At 37.3% G+C, this 19,543-nt stretch overlaps 2 protein-coding genes across 4 annotated transcripts; one reads left to right on the top strand and one right to left on the bottom strand.

Annotated features, from left to right (window-relative positions):
* The first annotated feature begins 8,127 nt into the window (after window positions 1–8,127).
* Window positions 8,128–13,329, top strand: LOC110940564 (zinc finger CCCH domain-containing protein 63). Of its 2 annotated transcripts, XM_022182112.2 has the most exons (9): window positions 8,131–8,746; window positions 9,261–9,356; window positions 9,444–9,533; window positions 9,613–9,714; window positions 9,799–9,945; window positions 10,387–10,506; window positions 10,586–10,645; window positions 12,653–12,750; window positions 12,929–13,329. In XM_022182112.2, exons 1-9 carry the CDS (start codon window positions 8,318–8,320, stop codon window positions 13,074–13,076), a joined length of 1,290 nt encoding a protein of 429 aa, XP_022037804.1. In that variant the 5' UTR covers window positions 8,131–8,317; the 3' UTR covers window positions 13,077–13,329. The 2 variants fall into 2 exon arrangements, with proteins under 2 accessions (XP_022037805.1, XP_022037804.1); XM_022182113.2 differs by lacking the exon at window positions 12,929–13,329 and having other exon boundaries at window positions 8,128–8,746; window positions 10,586–10,671.
* Window positions 13,330–13,617: 288 nt separating this feature from the next.
* Window positions 13,618–17,936, bottom strand: LOC110940565 (probable protein phosphatase 2C 75). 2 transcript variants are annotated; one of them, XM_022182115.2, is made up of 4 exons: window positions 17,532–17,936; window positions 17,173–17,463; window positions 16,958–17,006; window positions 13,618–14,021 (listed from the first exon to the last, which is right to left on the bottom strand). In XM_022182115.2, exons 1-4 carry the CDS (start codon window positions 17,814–17,816, stop codon window positions 13,741–13,743), a joined length of 906 nt encoding a protein of 301 aa, XP_022037807.1. In that variant the 5' UTR covers window positions 17,817–17,936; the 3' UTR covers window positions 13,618–13,740. The 2 variants fall into 2 exon arrangements, with proteins under 2 accessions (XP_022037807.1, XP_022037806.1); XM_022182114.2 differs by having other exon boundaries at window positions 13,618–14,030; window positions 17,532–17,934.
* Window positions 17,937–19,543: the final 1,607 nt, after the last annotated feature.

Here is a 19,543-nt window from a genome sequence, read left to right as displayed (position 1 = left end):
TCAGCAAATGTTTGACTTGTGCGAGAGTCAAATCGGAATATCAGAACCGTCGGGCCTACTCCAGCAACCAAAGATACCACAATGGAAATGGGAGGAAATTTCCATGGATTTTGTTACTGGCCTGCCTAGATCTCAACGAGGTAATGATACTATTTGGGTGATCGTGGATCGACTCACAAAGTCTGCACACTTCTTGGCTATCAAGGAAACAGACAAGTTCTCTATCCTAGCAGACGTCTACCTAAAAGAGGTGGTTTCAAGGCACGGGGTGCCGACCTCCATTATCTCCGATCGTGATGCACGTTTTACTTCGGAACCGTGGAAGCAATGCACAAATCTTTTGGCTCACGTTTAGACATGAGCACAACTTATCACCCTCAGACGGATGGGCAGTCTGAGCGCACTATTCAAACTCTGGAAGACATGTTACGTGCATCTGTAATCGACTTCGGCAACAGCTGGGAAAAACACCTCCCTTTAGTGGAGTTTTCGTACAATAACAGTTACCACACCAGCATTCAAGCCGCTCCATTCGAGGCATTATACGGGCGTAAATGCCGATCACCTCTCTGTTGGACAGAGGTAGGGGTGTTCAAAAAACTCGTGGCTCGCAGCTCGCTCGAAACTCGCTCGAAAAAAGTTCGAAAAGAGCTCGGCTCGAAATTGGCTCGGTTGTAAAAGAGCCAGCTCGGCTTGGCTCGGTTTGTAAGCGAGTCGAGCTCGAGCTTGGCGTGGCTCGGCTCGCAAGCTCGTGAGCCAGCTCGATAAGGTTTACATCCTTCATATTTTTGTCCCACATCGCTTAAAAGACAAAAACTAAGGGAGTATCTCCCCTATAAAAGAAGGTAAGGAAAATGTACAAAGAGATTTAAGTATTTATACTTGCATATTTAGCCATTTGGTTAAATATAATTGCAATTATGGCCCTTAGTCTATGAAAATATTCATTTTTAGGGTTTTTTAAGTAGTAAATTTTGTGTTTTTTTGTTAATTCGAGCTAGATCGAGCCGAGCCGAGCTAGCTCGAATTTTAATCGAGTCGAGCTCGAGTCTCAAATCACAGCTCGATTTGAAATTCGAGCTCGAGACGAGCCAGCTCGAATTGAGTTCGAGCCGAGCTCGAGCCGGGTTGAGCTCGGTTCGACTCGATTCGTTTACAGCCCTAGGCAAAGGTGGGCGATAGTCTGATCACAGGTCCAGAACTTGTAGTTGATACTACTGAAAAGATTGCACAAATACGACAACGCATGGCGGCAGCTCGTGACCGTTAGAAAAGCTACGCTGATAAGCGCAGGAAACCACTCGAGTTCCAGGTTGGGGATCGAGTGCTACTCAAAGTCTCACCCTGGAAGGGTGTAGTTCGTTTTGGCAAACGAGGCAAGCTCAATCTGCGGTATGTCAGACCATTCGAAATCATAGAAAGAATAGGCAAAGTGGCCTACAAACTAAACCTACCAGCAGAACTCGGTGCAGTTCACAACGTTTTCCACGTGTCGAATCTGAAGAAGTGTCTGTCAGATGAGACCCTTATAGTTCCTTATAAGGAGCTCACTATCGACGAACAGTTACATTTCATCGAAGAACCAGTTGAAATAATGGACTGCGATGTTAAGGTCCTCAAGCACACCAGAATACCTCTTGTTCGAGTTCGTTGGAACTCCCGTCGTGGCCCAGAGTTTACCTGGGAACGAGAAGACCAAATGAAACTCAAGTATCCCCAGTTATTCGGAAACAGTGCAACCACTACTGAGGCTGAAGCTACTGCTGAATTTCGGGACGAAATTCCAAATCAACGGGGGGAGGATGTGACACCCCAGGAAAACCACGAAACAACACAACACAACTAGCTTCCTCAGTAACCACGCGCTAAATTTAACGACGAAATTTCTTTCAAGTTGGGGATAATGTGACAACTCGAGTTTCCAAGATTCTATCTTCGCATCAATTGCGCGTTAATTGTTTAAGTTGTTTGTTTTGATGACTTGTTTGTTTCACAACTGTACACGTTGAAATATGTTAAACCGTTTTGTGTTTGATATGTTATGTATGGTGTGCATTAAGTGTGTATGTGATATATGTTTTGTGTTATTAAATAAAGGTGGTGAATTATTTATTCTGGAATGAGGCTTATTTGATTACACCTCCTTTGCGACGAAAACCCCCCACCCGAAAACACCCCATGACCGAAAACATCCCATGTGTTTTCGTCCATCTTGTGACCAACGAAATCAGGAATGGGCTTCGGCCCAGTAGCGAACAACTATGAGGTTTTGATAATAACCTTTACGTTAGAGATTAATTTGAAAACCCTAACCACTTCTCTTCCCTCATCTTTGTGCGACGGCAACTGCAAGACTTCAACCTTTTCCCTTCAATCAATCTTGTGATCTATCATCTTCGGTTAGTATAATCCTTTATTAAATATGGTTCCTTGATTGACTTGCTATGTTAATAATTGATTGGTTATTATCATTGTTTTGTTATTAAAACAATTAATGTGAGGAATCGGTTTTGTCTATCCGATGCATAGTAGGAGGGTGCAGTCAATATGAAACAAATAAATACATGAGGCTCACGTGAATACTTGAATTAGCATATTTTCGATGCAGTCCACTAACAGATTATGGTCCAATGAGGTTTTAACCTTTATCAAGTACCACATGCTATTAATTGTTGAATGATGGCTGAATAATTATCATGATGGTAATATGACTTAGTATTTTACATGAGTGCATGAATCGGTTTTGTTTGATATGATCGGCTGTGTGTGACTGTTAATGATGATCTACTGATTTATTGGTGATCTTGGTCTCGCAATGGTTGGGTAATTTATATGTTAATCGATGATTGATTTAAGGATTTCGTTGATGTCGATCTTGTAACTGTTAGTGTTGACTAGGGTTGCGGATGTATGAAACTGTTAAGGGATGATTAGGGTTGTTATTGTTTGGTAACTGTTTCTGATGTTGTTGCTACCACAGACGAAAACACAAAGGGCCAGAAGAAATCACTTGGTGATTTCGTCACTTAAGGGATTTCGCCAAGCATGTGTTTTCGGCACATGTGATTTCGTGGAGTGTCTTCTGTTAAGCATGTAACCTTGTTCAGTTTATTAAACCTGTTAACTCTATTAATTCAGTAACCTCGGTTAGTCTATTAATTCTGTTACATGTTAACTCTGTTAAGTACGTAACTATGTTTAGCCTATTAACTGAGTTAAGTTTATTAACTCAGTTAACTTTATTCACAATGATAGACTCATGTATGACACTCTGTTAAGGGGGTAACTCTTGTTAACTCTGTTAGTTAATTCTGTTAGTTAATTAACAGTGTTGGTTTGTTAATCCTGTTAAGTGTGTTAACTTTGTAAAGTATGTTAACTGCCTGTTAATCCCGTCAAGCGTGAATTGTATGGCTTTGATTAACTGCTTATATGATACGTGATAACTGCTTAAACACACTTCGTGACATAAATGGCATACGAACGAAACTGATTGCATATACGTGCGTACTATAGGTCGTGACTGATTATTTGTGAGCGTGTATTTTGGGGGTGTGACAAGGTTGGATCTCATTGAACCTTATAGGCCACATTTGACTTGTCACAAACCACTGTACAAGGGACATACTGGTCCTCCAGCTGTGCCTCCTTACGGTCGTCACATAGGTATGAGTGTGTGTCGCTGGACCTTATAAGCACTAAGTGCCTGTGGGTACAACACATTATTACCCTTCCCAGAGTGATACACCCCATTAAGCATAAAAGGATCTCATATACCCCTACTTGACTCTAGTTACCAGATTCCACACTTGACTCTTTTCAAATTGGTCAAGCTCTTCTTGCATTGCTTAGACGCAATCTGAGTCATTGAGTGCTTCTTTGACAGATTTTGGTTCTATCATGCTTAGAAATCCAGCATATAGACATTCATGTGTTGTAGCTGATCTTGTCTTAATACCTTCTTTGGGTTCCCAATTATGTCCAATTGGAAATGTCTCTTGATCTATCTTATATCATTTTGTGAACTTGTGTAGTCTGATGGATTTGAAGCTTCCCCTTGATCTGTGGCCTCTGTGTGATAAAGAGAGTCAAAATTCTGGTGTACAATTGGATTTTCTGATGAATTTCCAGAATTCTGATCATCTTGTACAGTTTCTGATAAAGGTTCTAGATGCTTCACATATTTTATCCTTTTTCGATGAAATAAAAGGTAAGCCATTCACTAGATTTTTATTTACTAATTGGTTTAGATTTTGAGATTCAAGTGGGCCAGTCTTTTATGCCATAGCCAACTATTACCCTTATTTTCTCTTGAAAATAAACATAACTGAGGATGCTCAATTTCTTCTTTAAAATCAAAGTAATAGATAGATTTTCTTAATCTTTTTCCACTCAAATAAATTTTGTTGTCATCTAAACCAAGTAGTAGACATTTTTCTAGTAAGAAAGCTACCTGGAAGCCTTTATCAAAGAATTGTTCACAACTAAGTAGATTATATTTCAAACCTCTTACATAGGCAACTTTCTCAATAGTTAAAGATCCATACTGAATGGTACCATAACCCAAAGTTCTCCCCTTAACCCCTTTCCAAAATTTACCAATTTACCCAGTTTTACTTGAAAATTACTGAGTAAGCTCCTATCCTCAGTCATGTGCTTGGAGCTTCCTGAGTCGTAGTACCAGATCTGCTGCACATGATGGTCCTAAAATGGTAAGGTTAGAGATTTTTTGGTACCAAAACCTGTTTGGCTACTTTTTCTGGTGAAAATACACTTGAGATTTTTTCTTCAGATGAATAATTCTCATCAGAATTTCTGTAAAACGCTGGGCCATTAACAAAATGATTTTCTTTTGAGAGATGGTGTTGAATTAGCTTCAATATTTCAACACGCATACAACTTGTTTTGTCTACATTTTTAGACAAATTTGATTGTGATGGAAGATTATTGTTTCTTTGGAACTTAAGGATGAATTCTTTTTGAATTATTAGAAAATTTTTGTTTTACTTCACCCCTTTTTCCTTTTAAACTACTTTGGATGACAAAGAGAAACTATCAGAACTTCTTGATTTGCAAGATTCAACATCAGATTCTGATGTTATTTTATCAGAATTGTTGTCGGATGCTTTTACAAAGGTGGTGGGATTTCTAATGTTTGTCTTTACATATCCTAATCCTTCTCCTTTGTTCTTTGGTGTTGCCTCAATAAAGTGTATAAAATCTTTTGCTTGTTGAAAACCTTTTACATTGATTTCATTGTCATGATTTTTTTTTTGTATAAATCTTTTATTTCTTTTTCATAAAATTCAATTTTTGTTTCTTTTGTCGGATTTTCTTCAATTAGTAATTGGTTTTCAATTTTGACTTTATTCAGCAACTTTTGTAAATCATCAGATTTTGTATTTTCTGATAATTGTTTATCTTGTAAAATCACAAAATCTTTCATAAGCTTGTTCAATTGATGTTCTAAATTAAAATTATCTGAGCTTACTTTGTGTTCTGATGAGCTGGAGCTTTCATCAAAAATTTATTCATCAAACAGAAATTTGTCATTTCTTCTTCTTCTTCAACAGAAGAGCCATCAGTTAGCCAGGTATCTGTTCCTGCAATAAGGCTAACCTTCTGTTGTTGTTTGGCTTCTTCAAGCTTCTTTTCATAATAAGCTACATCTTTAAGTTTCTTATTTTTGCACTCTGATGCATAGTGCCTCTTTAGTTTGCACCTGTAGCAAACTATCTCAGCCTTTCATTTGTCCTTGGATCTAGCTTCCATCCTCCCTGTATCACTCTTCTAGTACTTGCAACTTTCCCCTCTTAATATTTGCTTAAAAGTTTTTGTGGTTTTGGTATTATCGAAACTAATGTGTCGATATTCTTTTTTGCATATTACGACTTTATGTTTTTGGGTACCTTTTAGATTGTTATATCGATTGCCGTTCCCGTAATCAACCGAATGGATACCGACCAAATTCCCACCAACCCGCTGCAAAGCGCAGGTTTCCAGAAAAAATAATTTTGTTAAAGAGTAAACTGCTATTTTGGTCCCTGTGGTTTGGGCACTTTTATCATTTTAGTCCAAATCTCAAACTTTTTAAATCTGGGTCCCTGTGGTTTCACTTTTGTTGCCATTTTAGTCCAAAATTCAAATTACCTCCTATTTCACTATCAAAATCCGGTAGTTTTGTCTTTTTATTCAGGGGTATAATCGTCCAGTTTTTTATAGCAGTTAAATCATTAAATTAATTATACTCATTTAATTCCTTTATACCCCCATTTAGCCATCGTCTTCCCCAAAAAAACCCAAACAACAGTTCATCTTCCCCAATAAACTTTAGATCTGAGAATCAAATCCTGTAGCTGGGAATTATGTCACCTGAAACATACCCTATGCAGATAACCGCACAAAATCAATTCGAGTTTTGTAAAAACTTTAGATCTGAGAATCAAATCCTGTAGTTTCCGATCGAATCCTCTATCGATTCGTTCCTCAAACTCTTTAATCAAATCGATCAACACAAGTTCCTGTTTCGTATCAGATTCAACGGTAACAGTACCTGTATGAACAAATAAACTCTCGATCGATCCACGCTTGAATCTCGGACTCGATTGCACCGGCGAGTCTGGAAACCTCGTGTGAGCGTTACACGAGTGTTCGATGAGAGTTTTTAACGCGGTTAGGTGCGTAGACAGCGTAACAAGGTGCAGATCGTTGCAGAGGATTGATTTCGATTCGTGTTCGAGCTCGAGAAGTGCTTTAATGGTGGATTCGGATGCGGATGAGGTTGAAACTGTGTTGTTATCGGTTTGTGAGGGGTTAGGGTTTTGGTGGAGGTTGTGTGAAGCTTGTTTGAGAGCTTTGAGGATGTGGAGGAAGATGAACTGCTGTTAGGGTTTTCTGGGGAAGACGATTACCAGCTTTTAATAGTGAAATAGGAGGTAATTTGAATTTGGACTAAAATGGCAACAAAAGTGAAACCACAGGGACCCAGATTTAAAAAGTTTGAAATTTGGACTAAAATGGCAAAAGTGCCCAAACCAAAGGGACCAAAACGGCAGTTTACTCTTGTTTAAAAGATAGATAAAGAAAAGAAATCGTGTGACAAAATAAAAAAAATCATCAAATCAAAGAAAAATAAAACACGTATTTTCAACAACTACAAAAACAAGTGTTGGCACCGACACGGGAATAGCTGTCTGGCACTCCCTTATTGGCCCAATAAATTTACGATTTTATCTCACTTTAAAATTACGATTTTGCCATTAGTTCAAAATTATATTTTTGCCCCCACTTAAAAATAAATTTACGCTTTTACTCCAAGCTAAATATTTCAATTTTGCCCCCGGTTCAAAATTACAATGTTGCCCCGTTTCAATTTACAATTTTGCCATTAGTTTTTTTCCCTTAAAATTACGATTTTCCCATCAGTTCAAAATTATGTTTTTACCCCCGCTTAAAAATAAATTTACGCTTTTGCTCCCAGCTAAAAATTCTATTTTTGCCCTCGGTTCAAAATTACGATTTTGCCCCGTATAAATTTATAATTTTGCCATTAGTTTTTTTTTCTCGCACCCAAGTTACGATTTTGCCCGCAACTTAAATTTACATTTTGCCCATCGTTTTTATTTGTTTTCTTGGTGAAATTACAATTTTGCCCCCAGTGTACAATTACAGTCGTGCCGGCAGCTTCCTGGCACTCCCCGGTTGGTCCATTTAATTTACGATTTATCCCCAAATTAAAATTATGATTTCGCCCTCCGTTAAAAATTACGTTTTTCCAATCGTTTTAGTTTTTTTTAGCAAAAGTATAAAGGTTTTTTCAATTGGTTTACTCGATTTAATTTTTTTTTTTTCGTGTTAAGGAGCTGCCTAACACTCGCTCATTAGTCCTGAAAAATTACAATTTTGCCCTGAGCCTAAAATTACGGTCTTATTATCGTTTTTGTTTTTTTTTTCTACCAAAATTATAGTAGTCTTTTTTTAATTGTTTGAGAATTATTCGGCCATCGTCTCGAAACACGGACGGGACATCAACTAGTAAAAATACAATAACAATAACAATAATCAACGGCCCAAAATCATTAAACATCATCAACGGCCCAAAATAATTAAACATCATCTGGATCCACCACATCCCAAAAACACCTCTTTCTATCAACCCCCTTTTCCATTCCCCCCCTGCTTAATTAGGGTTCTTGATTTTAAACCCTAGATCTTCAAATTCTCCACTCCACCAATACCTTAATCCTCAACATTTTATTCTTCAATCCATACTCATATTTGTGATGATCACACCCATACGCACAAATTAAAGAACTCGATGGACTTCGATGGAGGAAAACGAGTGTTCAACAGATTAGGGCCCAATCAGCAGACCGATAACCGAAACCAGAAAGTGTGTTTTCATTGGAGAGCGGGGAACTGCAACCGGTTTCCCTGTCCCTTTTTACATAGGGAGTTGTCGGCTCCGGCTAATGGCACGGCGTCGTCTAAGAGGCCGTACGGATTTGCGACGGATGATCAACGGTCGACGATGGCACGACGGGGCGGTGGTGGTTTTAATACGTGGGGTAGGGGTGGTGGTGGAAGAGGAGGGAATGTGTTGAATAATAATGTAGTGAAGAAAGATAAGATTTGCAACTTTTGGGTACAAGGTAGTTGTAGTTATGGCGAAAAGTGCCGGTATTTGCATTCGTGGTGTACAGGCGGTTGTTTCGCGATGCTGACACAGCTTGAAGGTCACCAGAAGGTACAAATTTTAATGTTTTACGATGTCTGTACTTCTTGAATTTACTATGTGCGTACCACTGACAGATCGTACGGGCTGTATAAATGGCGATAAAGGGTTATATGATGTGTTTTATTGACTCATCAAACTGCTCATAATGTTTATACGGGCCGTGTAAACGACGAAAAGGGTCATACGGGTCGTGTGAGGTGTTTTACTGACTCATCATACGGGTTATAATGTTTATACGGGCTGTGTGGTCATACGGGCCTTTAAACCGCAAACAAGGGCTATACGGGGTTGTATGAGGTGTTTTACCAACTCATCATATTGGGCATAATGTTTATATGGGTGGTGTTCTTGAAAATGATAAGGGCTGTATGATGCGTTAGACTGACATGACAGAAAGAAATGCCATATGGCCCCATATGAACCTGCGCTGCCATTTATACGATCTGTATGATGATTGCGGGTGGTGTATGTATTTTTTTGCATTACAACAAAATCATGAATTTTTTATTGATTAATTTGACAGGTTGTTAGTGGTATTGCACTACCAGTTGGGTCTGATAAATTGTACACAGGGAGTAGAGACGAGACTGTGCGGGTTTGGGATTGCCAATCTGGACAGGTTGCTATATGTTTACATTTGTTTTATGATTTTGATTTGTTTCATTTCAGTTTTGTTATTTATCGCGGTCTTTTGGTTTGGTTGCAGTGTGCAGGGGTTATTAAAGTGGGTGGTGAAGTGGGCTGCATGCTCAGTGAAGGCCCATGGATGTTTGTGGGTCTGCCAAACCTTGTCAAAGTAAGTCCCTTGGTGTCGTTTATGCATCAATTTATGTTCTGATTATCTTACTATTGTTATTGTTACTGCAACGTCATAGGCGTGGAATGTGCAAACTTCTGCCGAGCTGAGTCTTAATGGACCTGTTGGGCAAGTCTATTCACTGGTTGTAGGAAACGATTTACTATTTGCTGGTACACAGGTATCTTTTTTGCTGATGATGAGTTCTGATTTGATATTGGTTTGTTTGCTGGTTGTACTCATAACTCACTGGTGTTTGCATCAGGACGGGAGTATATTGGCGTGGAAGTATAATGCTGCTAGCAACTGTTTTGAACCAGCTGCATCACTTCAAGGTCACACATCAGCCGTTGTGACACTGGTTGTTGGAGCTAACAGATTATATTCTGGTTCCATGGACAAATCTATACGGGTGAGTTTACTTTGACATGGTATTGCTGATAATTTATGTCTTAAATGGACAATTGCATAAATGTATCTGCTTTTGATAGTTTTATATCACTAGAAATGGGTGGATTCAGGTTGTACTTGTCACCAACGGGTCAAATGGGTACCATTTTAAATTTTAGCTAAAATGGAAACAATTTAACAAGTCAAGTGGGTGGAAAGTCTCCCATGGTGTATTTATAGTGTCATGTTATTTTATTTATAGAGTTAGATTATCCTTGTGATAATATAGTTTTATTCAATTATATTTAGCACATTAGTTATCTATAAACTCAAGAAAGCAAGTGTCGGTAAAACACCTTAGTTTTCTACAAATTCATACTTACACACCGTGCCCATTTTACCACCTCTACATAACACTAACCCGTGATTAGTTTGTTCCCTCATCTGCCTAACTTGCTTTCAGGTTTGGAACCTTGAGAATTTGCAGTGTCTTCAGACGTTAACAGATCATCGTGATGTTGTGATGTCTGTTCTTTGCTGGGATCAATTTCTTTTATCATGTTCATTGGACAAAACGATAAAGGTCTCGGCACATCACTTTCTAATCTATGAAGAAGGTTTTTTTTTCCGTCTACAAGTGCTTATTCTGCTTACTAATGCAGGTGTGGGCAGCTACAGAAAGTGGGAACTTGGAAGTAACTTACACACATAATGAGGACCATGTATGTTAAATCTGGATATTGCATATGTAATATTTTCTTTTGCAATATATATTTTTTTAAATCTGGATATTGCATATGTAATATATTTTTTTGTCGTAGTTTCATAGATGCTTAGATTATGCTTATTACATCCTTGGGTAGGGAATATATTCTTTATTATATTTTATAATCTGAATAGCACTTAGATATGCTGTGCACATAGATGGTTAGGTATTTCGAAGACTTATTTATTAGCATAAACTGTGCTATTATAAGATGCATCTAGCAGGCATTACTTTTGTAGCATGCTTTTAGGAAGGTTATCTTATATTGATATGGAAAATTCAAAACAAGCAGATTATTTAGATACGATATGCCCTGGATCATTGGTGAAGAACATTATGAAGAACCTCTAAATACCAAATATTATGGTAGCGTTATACAATTTGCTACAAATTGCAATATAAAATTTTAGTGTGGGCTATCATGGATCCCTAGGTATTTTAATTGTTAAAAGGGAAAAAAGAGGCTTGGTGTTGACTTTCTTTAAGATGCTACTGTTCCTATCCATATTACTTGATTACAAGGCATTTAAGATGTTTAGGGTCTTCTTATTTCCACTATATTATTACCTATTCATATTGTTTAGTGTTGATAGAACTTGCTTTGCTGGAAGCTAATACTTGAAATAAAGGCTATTTTTTTCTTTACAAAACTCAGTATCATCTGTTTTACTTTACTTAATTCACAAATGGTTGATTGAATATGCAAATGGAAAGTTGGAAACTTTTTAGGGGTGTAAGTTTGTTGATTCTTACTTTTGGGTCTTATACAGTTATATTGCCTCTGCTGCTACTTCTCTCTACTTCGTAAGAACATAAGTTAATGTGTAATTTGCTAATTTCTGTCGTAGAATCATCTTTAGATGATTGCTGTGATGAAGTATAAGATGAGGCCAATGTATAAGGGGCTGTGAAAGCCCAGTTATTATTTTTTTCCTTGTCAAAAAATAACAATTTTCTGGTTTGGAGATGAAGGTCCTATTTAGTATTACACACTAGTAGGCCTTTTTACACTTACGTCTTCTTTGTCTTTATTTTTAATTTTTGATTTGTGGTTAGAAGCGACAGTGGGTCAAAGGAATGTGGGAGCAATTCATCTCTTTGCAGGATGACTGTGGTTAGGAACTTAGGATTTATCTAGCTGTTTTATTTCGCCTGGATTCTTAGAGTATTCTAATAGTTTAGGATTATAGTATCATTTAAAGAAAGCTATATAATTCATTTTCAGTACTCTGTGTGTTTTCATGTTTCTGCCCACTGTTCCTCAGTGAATCAGTCGCATTCATTTGCAATTAACCTGTTCACACTCACTTGCTATGAACAGTTTATTGGTTGTCATACTCCAGGATGTAGTCTAGGTTTTTTTCTTTTTAGCTTCCAATTTCTGTAACTTTCATATACGTGCCTTATTGTTTCTGTTGAACCTCTTTTAGCTCATACTTTTCCACTAGGTTGTTTCTTTGACATGCTTGGACAGACCTATGTGAGCCTGCTGTTTTTAGATATTTATCGTATATTTATGTTTTATACTGGTTTTTAGTTGTTATTTTCATTAGCTTATGCATGATAATAAAGTAAGCAAGCCTACATTTTGCTCTATAAGTATATAATAGCTTATGCATGATATTGAAGTAAGCAAGCCTACATTTTGCTATATAAGCATAGCATATAATAAAACCATAGTTATTAAAGCGGGCGCCCAGCCGCGCCTAGGCGCAAATAAAGCCCCGGGCCCAACAAATCAATTTGAATGTTACTGAAACTTTTTTCATTGGCTCGGTTTCATTCTTCGCATCTCTTTCATGGTCTTCCTATTGTTTCTTGGATGTTGGCCTTTTTAAGAAACTTGAGATGACTTAGGAATCTATCACCTTGGAGCTCCAATATTTTCTTTCTAGTTTTTCTGTATATTTATTTGTATGCTGGATTTCATGCAGCCTAATGTCTTCTTTTGTCTGTGGAGTAGGGCCTGCTCAATTTATGCGGGATGCATGACCTAGAATCTAAGCCGGTCTTGCTATGCTCTGGCAATGACAACACTGTTCGTGCATATGACCTGCCATCGTAAGTTTTCAACGCCTTCTTTTTCAAAATTCGGTACACCATTAGATTGTGGCACAACGTGTGGGCATGGAAATGATGGTTTGACCTGCTAACACACCTTATTTCTTCTTTCTTTATTTTTGTGTTTTTATAAGAATTTCCCCGTAAATCATCCCAAATTACTGCTGTTTTGGATTAGGTTTGCCGAGAGGGGAAAGATATATGCAAAACAAGAGATTCGATCTATACATGGCGGTCCTAACATTTTCTTCACCGGAGATGGAACAGGAGAAGTGAGAGTTTGGCAGTGGTTAGCGGACCAATCAGCCACAACCACACCTGCTTAGCTCTCTGTTATATTTAACCGCCATATTGAGTTTTTTTTTTTTTTTTTTTTTTTTTTTTTTTATTTTTTTTTTTTTTACGGTTCTGTTGTGTAACATAATTATGGAGTTATGGTCGGCTTTACAGTCGATGGAAGTGTGCCCAGAGAAGGTTAATTGAGGTGTAGGTTTTTGTTGGTAGAGTTATACATTGTAACATTTTGGACAATTGTAACATCAGGTGAGTTTCATAATGGAAGTTTTTTTTTTTTTTTAACTATACTCCCACCATTCAGCATTATGTTTTGGATCTAATTGAATATTAACTTAACCAGTATCTCCAAACCCAAATTCCTTGAACAACCCAACTCGACGAACCCGATAACTGAACAACCACCTTAACTTGGTTGTATCAACTTGGTTGTGATACGTGTTAGTTATCGGATACAATATCATACACAAATAACTCGAATAACCAGACCTGAACTACCCGAAACATAAATAAATATCGTCAACACCTATAGATCATGCTTCTTGTTCAATGCTTATATAGCCGTTTCGAAAATACTAATCAAAACCATATTTTTATATAATTTGTATACCTCTAATGTTATATGATAATTTACATGTAACAGAAGATAAAATAGTCATCAACCAACATTCCAAGGAGATGAATGATCATCGAGCTTCACCTCCTCAAATCAACGACGATGACACTTATGTTATCAGCACTCCTACGACCCAAGGCGAGACGTGCCAATAGAGTTGCTGCCAACTTGGTTCCTACATCTGTGTCAATCCGAAGCTCCACATTTGAATTCCCATTTTCTCCAAGACATTGGTGTACTGTTTTGGATGCTGCGTCACTCGACACAACATCCCATAGTCCATTACTACCTAGTATCAGACACTCGTCTCTTGATTCCCGTTTTGTTACGGAGATGTCTGGTTCAGATGTTGCCCAGAATCCTATCTCATCTTCATAAAAAATTAGCACATAAACACAATCAAACTACTCGATAAAAACAAAGGATTTTAATCGAAAATACCGTAAGTCTAAATAGTTTATAGCTAAATTAGAGCCAATCTCTTGATTTGTGAAGTACTCAGAAATGGGTATGTCTCACACTCTTACTCACTAACTACGGCATATCTTAGATTTGTTTGTCCTTTCGTTTTAGATGACTACATCCTAATTACTGCTACTGTCTTTTTGGGTCCGGGGCGTGTGTTTCTTTTTTCTTTTTTTTTTGGCCTTTTACCCGTTTGGGTCGGAGGTGTGTTTCTAATAAAGTTCTCATTTAAAAAAAAAAAAAAAGATAACATGCCTAATAACTACGCCAACTGTCTTTTTAATCGTAGATTCCTCTGAAAGTTGACCATAAGTAGTTGTCCCAGTTATTAAGTGTGACATCTACAATAATGAGGCAAAACATGTCTACTCTTACACTAAAGATAATGGCACAAGTTTTTATATGTCTTAGTTAGGGATCTTCAAAAAAAAAAAAAAAAAAAAAAAATCCGGATCCGAAATCCGGATAATCCGAATTTTTGGATTTGGGTTCAGATATTGATTTCTAAAAATTTCGGATAATCGGATTATCCGAAATCCAAAAACTATTTTTTTAATATATATAGTATATGAGCACTATATATGGTTTGAAATATAGTAAAAACAATAAAGAAATAGTATATAAGCGGATTCGGGTGTGGATTTTAAATGTTTTTTGTTTTCAATATATATTTTTAGTATTTTTAATATTTAAAACAAACATAAATTTATCTACAACTAATAAGTATTTAAATACTAAAAATATACAAATCAGTTTGATGAAATTTATTTTTTAAATACTAAAACATAAAGTGCATTTAAATCTGATTTCATGAAATTTAAATATTAGTATTTAAAACAAACATAAATTTTCAACATTTGTATATACTAAAAATATATTTTTAGTATTTTAATATTTTTAATATTTAAAAATAAATTTATTTTAATATTTAAAACAAACATAAATTTATGTTTGTTTTAAATATTAAAAATACTAAAAATAAAAAAATGTTGAAAAAAAATTAATGAGTGAATTGCAAGTTTTGTCCTTTATCTTTAGGCCATTTTGCAAGTTTTGTCCTTTATGTTTAAATTTGACGAGTTTTGTCCTTTATGTTTGAAAATCAAGCACGTTTTACCCTTTGGGGCAAAACGTGCTTGATTTTTAAGGACAAAACGTGCTTGATTTTTTGAACATATAGGACAAAACGTGATTGATTTTTAAACATAAAGGACAAAACGTGCTTTATTTTTAAGGCCCAAAGGGTAAAACGTGCTTAATTTTCAAACATAAAGGACAAAACTCGTCAAATTTAAAGATAAAGGACAAAACTTGCAAAATGGCCTAAAGATAAAGGACAAAACTTGCAATTCACTCAAAATTAATAAATTAGGCTGAAACGTCTCAAGCCTCTACAAAAAGATGCTGAAACGTCTTAAGCCTTTAAAAAAAAAAAAAATTGACACGTGGCGGAATGCAGTTGATTGGGTTGAAAAGACTTTTTTAAGACGTTTCCACGCCATATTTTTCCGTGAAAAGGCTTTTTAAGACGTTTTCGTTGGCTATTTTAGAAATTTTAACTGGTCAAAGGCTATTTTCGCTATTTCCCTACTATAAAAGGAGGTGGAAATAAGATACAGGGTTGTAAAAATACTGAAAGTAATGATTATATCAAAATGCAATCTCTCTCTTCTATCTTTTGGTTTGGTGGGTGTTCTTCTCATCATCTAGATCTTTCTCTTTTTTTTTTTTTCTAGATCAGGCCCGGTTATTGGGCCGGGCGGCCCGGGCGAAAGCCGAGGCCCAAAATCAAAAAGGGTCCGAAATTTGAATTTTGTTTACTTATATTATATTAATAGTTGGAGCCTGATTCAAATAAAATTTCAGTGTTCCATTTGGGTGGGTTGTGAGTTTTGAATTTAATTTCGGAAGGTTTGGTGTTCGATTCCTAAATTTCCCATTTTTTGTGCCTTTTTCATTTTATTTTTTGTAGCTGACCAGTTGGACTTTGACTTTTTTTATTTGTTTCATGGTTTCATAAATGTTGTTTCTAATTCAACTTTTCAGATTCTATTTTTACACATTAAATTTAAGTTGTTTCTAAGTTAATAGTTTTATGCTCATATAGTGATGCTTATTGGTGGAGTTAATAAATTGGTACCAATATTTCTACTATGGATCTTGGATATGTGATTTTTTAGCTATTGAATGTTGATGAATGATGTATTTGCTACAAATAGTTTTATCTAAAAAAATCCTTGGAGAGCCTCAAGATTCGCTTAAGTAAGTTCAATCAATTATCGTTGTATTGTGGTTTCTTGATGTAAGGGGTTGGCCCAATTTTTTTTGTTTCACCCGATGCCCAATTTTTTTCCATCATTCTAGGAGACGGCCCTGTTCTAGATCTAAAAATTCGGCACGTAACTTTGGTTTTTGATTGAAATCTTAAAGTTTTATTGTCATCGTGGATACGAGTTTGCTTTCGTTTTTTGTGTGATTATTATCTTTCTTCCGGATTTACTTTAGCAAAATGAATTTTTAGGGCAAAATCTTAAGAAGGCTGATCCAACCGCCGGACCGTTTTCCGGTTAAACCGGATGTTCGCCATAACCGGCCGATCTTTTCAAAGCACAACGAATCACCCCCAACCGAATCGCCTGCCATGCTGAATTCCGGTCAAACCGGCCGGTCTGATCTGGTTTTGAAAACCTTATTTTTTTTTAAGTAAAAAAGATTATGAATAAACGGTAACGGTCAAAGGGTATGTATAGGTTAAGTTTGTTTGTAAACATGAGTTATGATATTAAGCAAACATTCTTGAATTGTTTTGATAAAGATTAAGAGATAACTAACCTATTGGTCGGGACATGATTCGTCCACCACAGCTTCCTTCATCATCAGCCTACACAAAACCATAACCAAACAAACAATTATAGATTCTACGTTTTAACTTTTTTTTTTTTTTGTGTTGGATCGGTCTAGCGATTATTAATATAACCAGAAAACTTTAAAAACAAACAAACAAACAAACCCATAATATTCAAATTATATAGTGTTGCATGTATTACCGTAAGGTCGACGGGCCTGCCTTCACGGCAGATGACGGCGCCTGAATTACCACATTTTGCCACTAACATGTATTCTTTGGTCATCACGGACACCACTGCGGTCGACCCCAGCTGCGTGTTGCATCTACAGATGTCGGAACTGCACAGTTTCACTGCCATCTCATCCATCCTGTGAAAGCTCCGGTTAACCGCCAACCTCCACATCTCCCCGCCTCCGTCTCCAACCACCTTCACACGCATCATCTCCTCTTTCATGATAACGTGCATCAGCTCCTTACACAATGCTGATACCTGCTCTACAAAGTTAAAAAAAAAAACAAATAGTCATTGGTAAAAATGAAGAGTGGAGATTTACGTACGTGACCATCAAACACCCCGAAGAAATGCACGGGTTGAAACCCGTTGATCTCCGGGCGACATAAGTTGGTTTGAACAGAAACTTCATCCACCATTTCACGTTGCCGTCCAACCACCGACACCGTTCCGTACACCGGAGCCTCCAAATTCACTATCCCCTGATTTCCAGCTTCCCTTTTAACCGCCATCCTCCGCATGGCCATTCTCCGGCGCCGTCGCTCACGGCATTTCACCGCCGTATCCTCACCCTCCTCACTGTGCTTTCGACTACCGTACACCCGATTCATAACCGACAGATATAGTGGGAGTTTGATTTTGATTTTGGTGACTCTTTAATAATTGAAGAATTTGAGGTTAACGGGCATGACGGCGGAGCTGCCCGACAGCAGATTATGTGATTGTCTGATGTTGACACGTGAAAAGCACGATATTTTGAGTATCTCGGTGTACGTGAGTTAATTATCTAATCATAACACCACCCGTAGTGGTGCGCGGTTCTTAAAAAAAAATTCAAAAAAAACGCTCCAAAACGACGTCCCCCCACTACACCCGGCGTTGTCCGGCGTTATTTTCGAAAAAAAATGAGTTTGGCGTTTTATTTAAAACACTGTGCACCCATTTGACCGGCCAATCAGAGCTCCCCAACGGCTAGATAACGGCTAGTTGGATTTATTTATTTATTTTTTTTAAACCTTTTACCTATATATATATATATATATATAAACTCCTTCATTTTCAACCAAAACTATCTCAAAAACTCTCTAAAAAACACAACCATTTTATAAAAAAACTTGATGGATTCTCCTAGTTCTTCATCCATGGTAAATTTCTACTACAACGAGTATTTTGCGGATGACGATGGTTCCACCGATGAGGAGGTTGAGCAAGAGGCGGTTACGAGTGCTTGTCAACTAGCGGTGAGATATGTCAAGCATTGTCGTCGCCTCCAAGCAGAAAAAAATAAAAGAGGTTATATTCAACGAGACCGACGCGCGGCACACGATCGTTTGATGAAAGATTATTTTGATGAGGCGCCGACATTTTGGAACGAAATGTTTAGGCGTCGTTTCCGAATGAGTAAGCAGTTGTTTCTACGCATAGTCGACGACTTGGAAGCCAACTACGATTATTTTAAACAAAAAGCGGATGCGAGAGGGGCACTTGGATTTACCGGTATCCAAAAGTGTACGTCGGCGTTACGAATCCTTGCTTATGGAAACACTATCGACATCAATGACGAGTATCTAAAAATGGCGGAGGAAACAACGCGAGACAGCTTGGAGCATTTTTGTCGCAGTACAATTCCTATACTTTACTTTTTTTTTTTTTAAAAACGACGAGTATGTTTACAATTTTTTTTGAAGCTTATGTTTGTCTATGTTTTTTTATAAATGTATAATTGATGTGTATGGTGCGCGTTATCTTAGAACGCCCACATGGGACGACCTTCAAAAGATCTACGAGGTACATGATGCTGAGCATGGTTTGCCTGGTATGATCGGGAGCATAGATTGCATGCATTGGCGTTGGGATAACTGCCCGACTGCATGGCGAGGCCAACACACACGGGGTGACAAAAAAGGACCCACTATTATTCTTCAGGTGGTTGCTTCACAGGACCTTTGGGTTTGGTCGGCTTACTTTGGCGTGGTCGGGTCATGCAATGATATCAATGTTTTTGAACAATCTCCGTTGTTAGAGGAGTGGATTTCTGGTAAAGCTCCAAAAGCGTCCTTTTACGCAAATGGAAACTACTACCCTCATGGATATTATTTGAGCGACGGAATTTATCCTAGGTATTCGATTTTCGTGAAGACGTATAGTGATCCTATTGATGAAAAAAGAGCATACTTTAAAAAGGTTCAAGAGTCTTCACGGAAAGATATTGAGAAATGCTTTGGGGTTCTTAAACAACGCTGGCAATATTTGAGAAATCCTTGTCGTGCATGGAGCAAGCAAAAATGAGAGATGCTATGTACGCTTGTATAATCATGCACAACATGATTTTAGAAGA

This window comes from Helianthus annuus, chromosome 5 (genome assembly GCF_002127325.2).
Source record: "Helianthus annuus cultivar XRQ/B chromosome 5, HanXRQr2.0-SUNRISE, whole genome shotgun sequence".
Classification (NCBI taxonomy): Eukaryota; Viridiplantae; Streptophyta; class Magnoliopsida; order Asterales; family Asteraceae; genus Helianthus; species Helianthus annuus.
This window is presented reverse-complemented; position numbering and strand designations above follow the sequence as displayed.

What these genes read in the sequence shown, in the direction of transcription:
- LOC110940565 (XM_022182114.2), bottom strand. Translation starts at nt 17,816, where the DNA reads ATGAATCGGGTGTACGGTAGTCGAAAGCACAGTGAGGAGGGTGAGGAT. An exon ending in TCGGGGTGTTTGATGGTCAC is followed by an intron (nt 17,464 to 17,531) that starts GTACGTAAATCT and finishes TTTGTAGAGCAG; the next exon opens with GTATCAGCATTGTGTAAGGA. An exon ending in AATCATGTCCCGACCAATAG is followed by an intron (nt 14,031 to 16,957) that starts GTTAGTTATCTC and finishes TTTTTTATGAAG; the next exon opens with ATGAGATAGGATTCTGGGCA.
- LOC110940564 (XM_022182112.2), top strand. Translation starts at nt 8,318, where the DNA reads ATGGACTTCGATGGAGGAAAACGAGTGTTCAACAGATTAGGGCCCAAT. An exon ending in GGGATTGCCAATCTGGACAG is followed by an intron (nt 9,357 to 9,443) that starts GTTGCTATATGT and finishes GTTTGGTTGCAG; the next exon opens with TGTGCAGGGGTTATTAAAGT. An exon ending in GTCTGCCAAACCTTGTCAAA is followed by an intron (nt 9,534 to 9,612) that starts GTAAGTCCCTTG and finishes GCAACGTCATAG; the next exon opens with GCGTGGAATGTGCAAACTTC.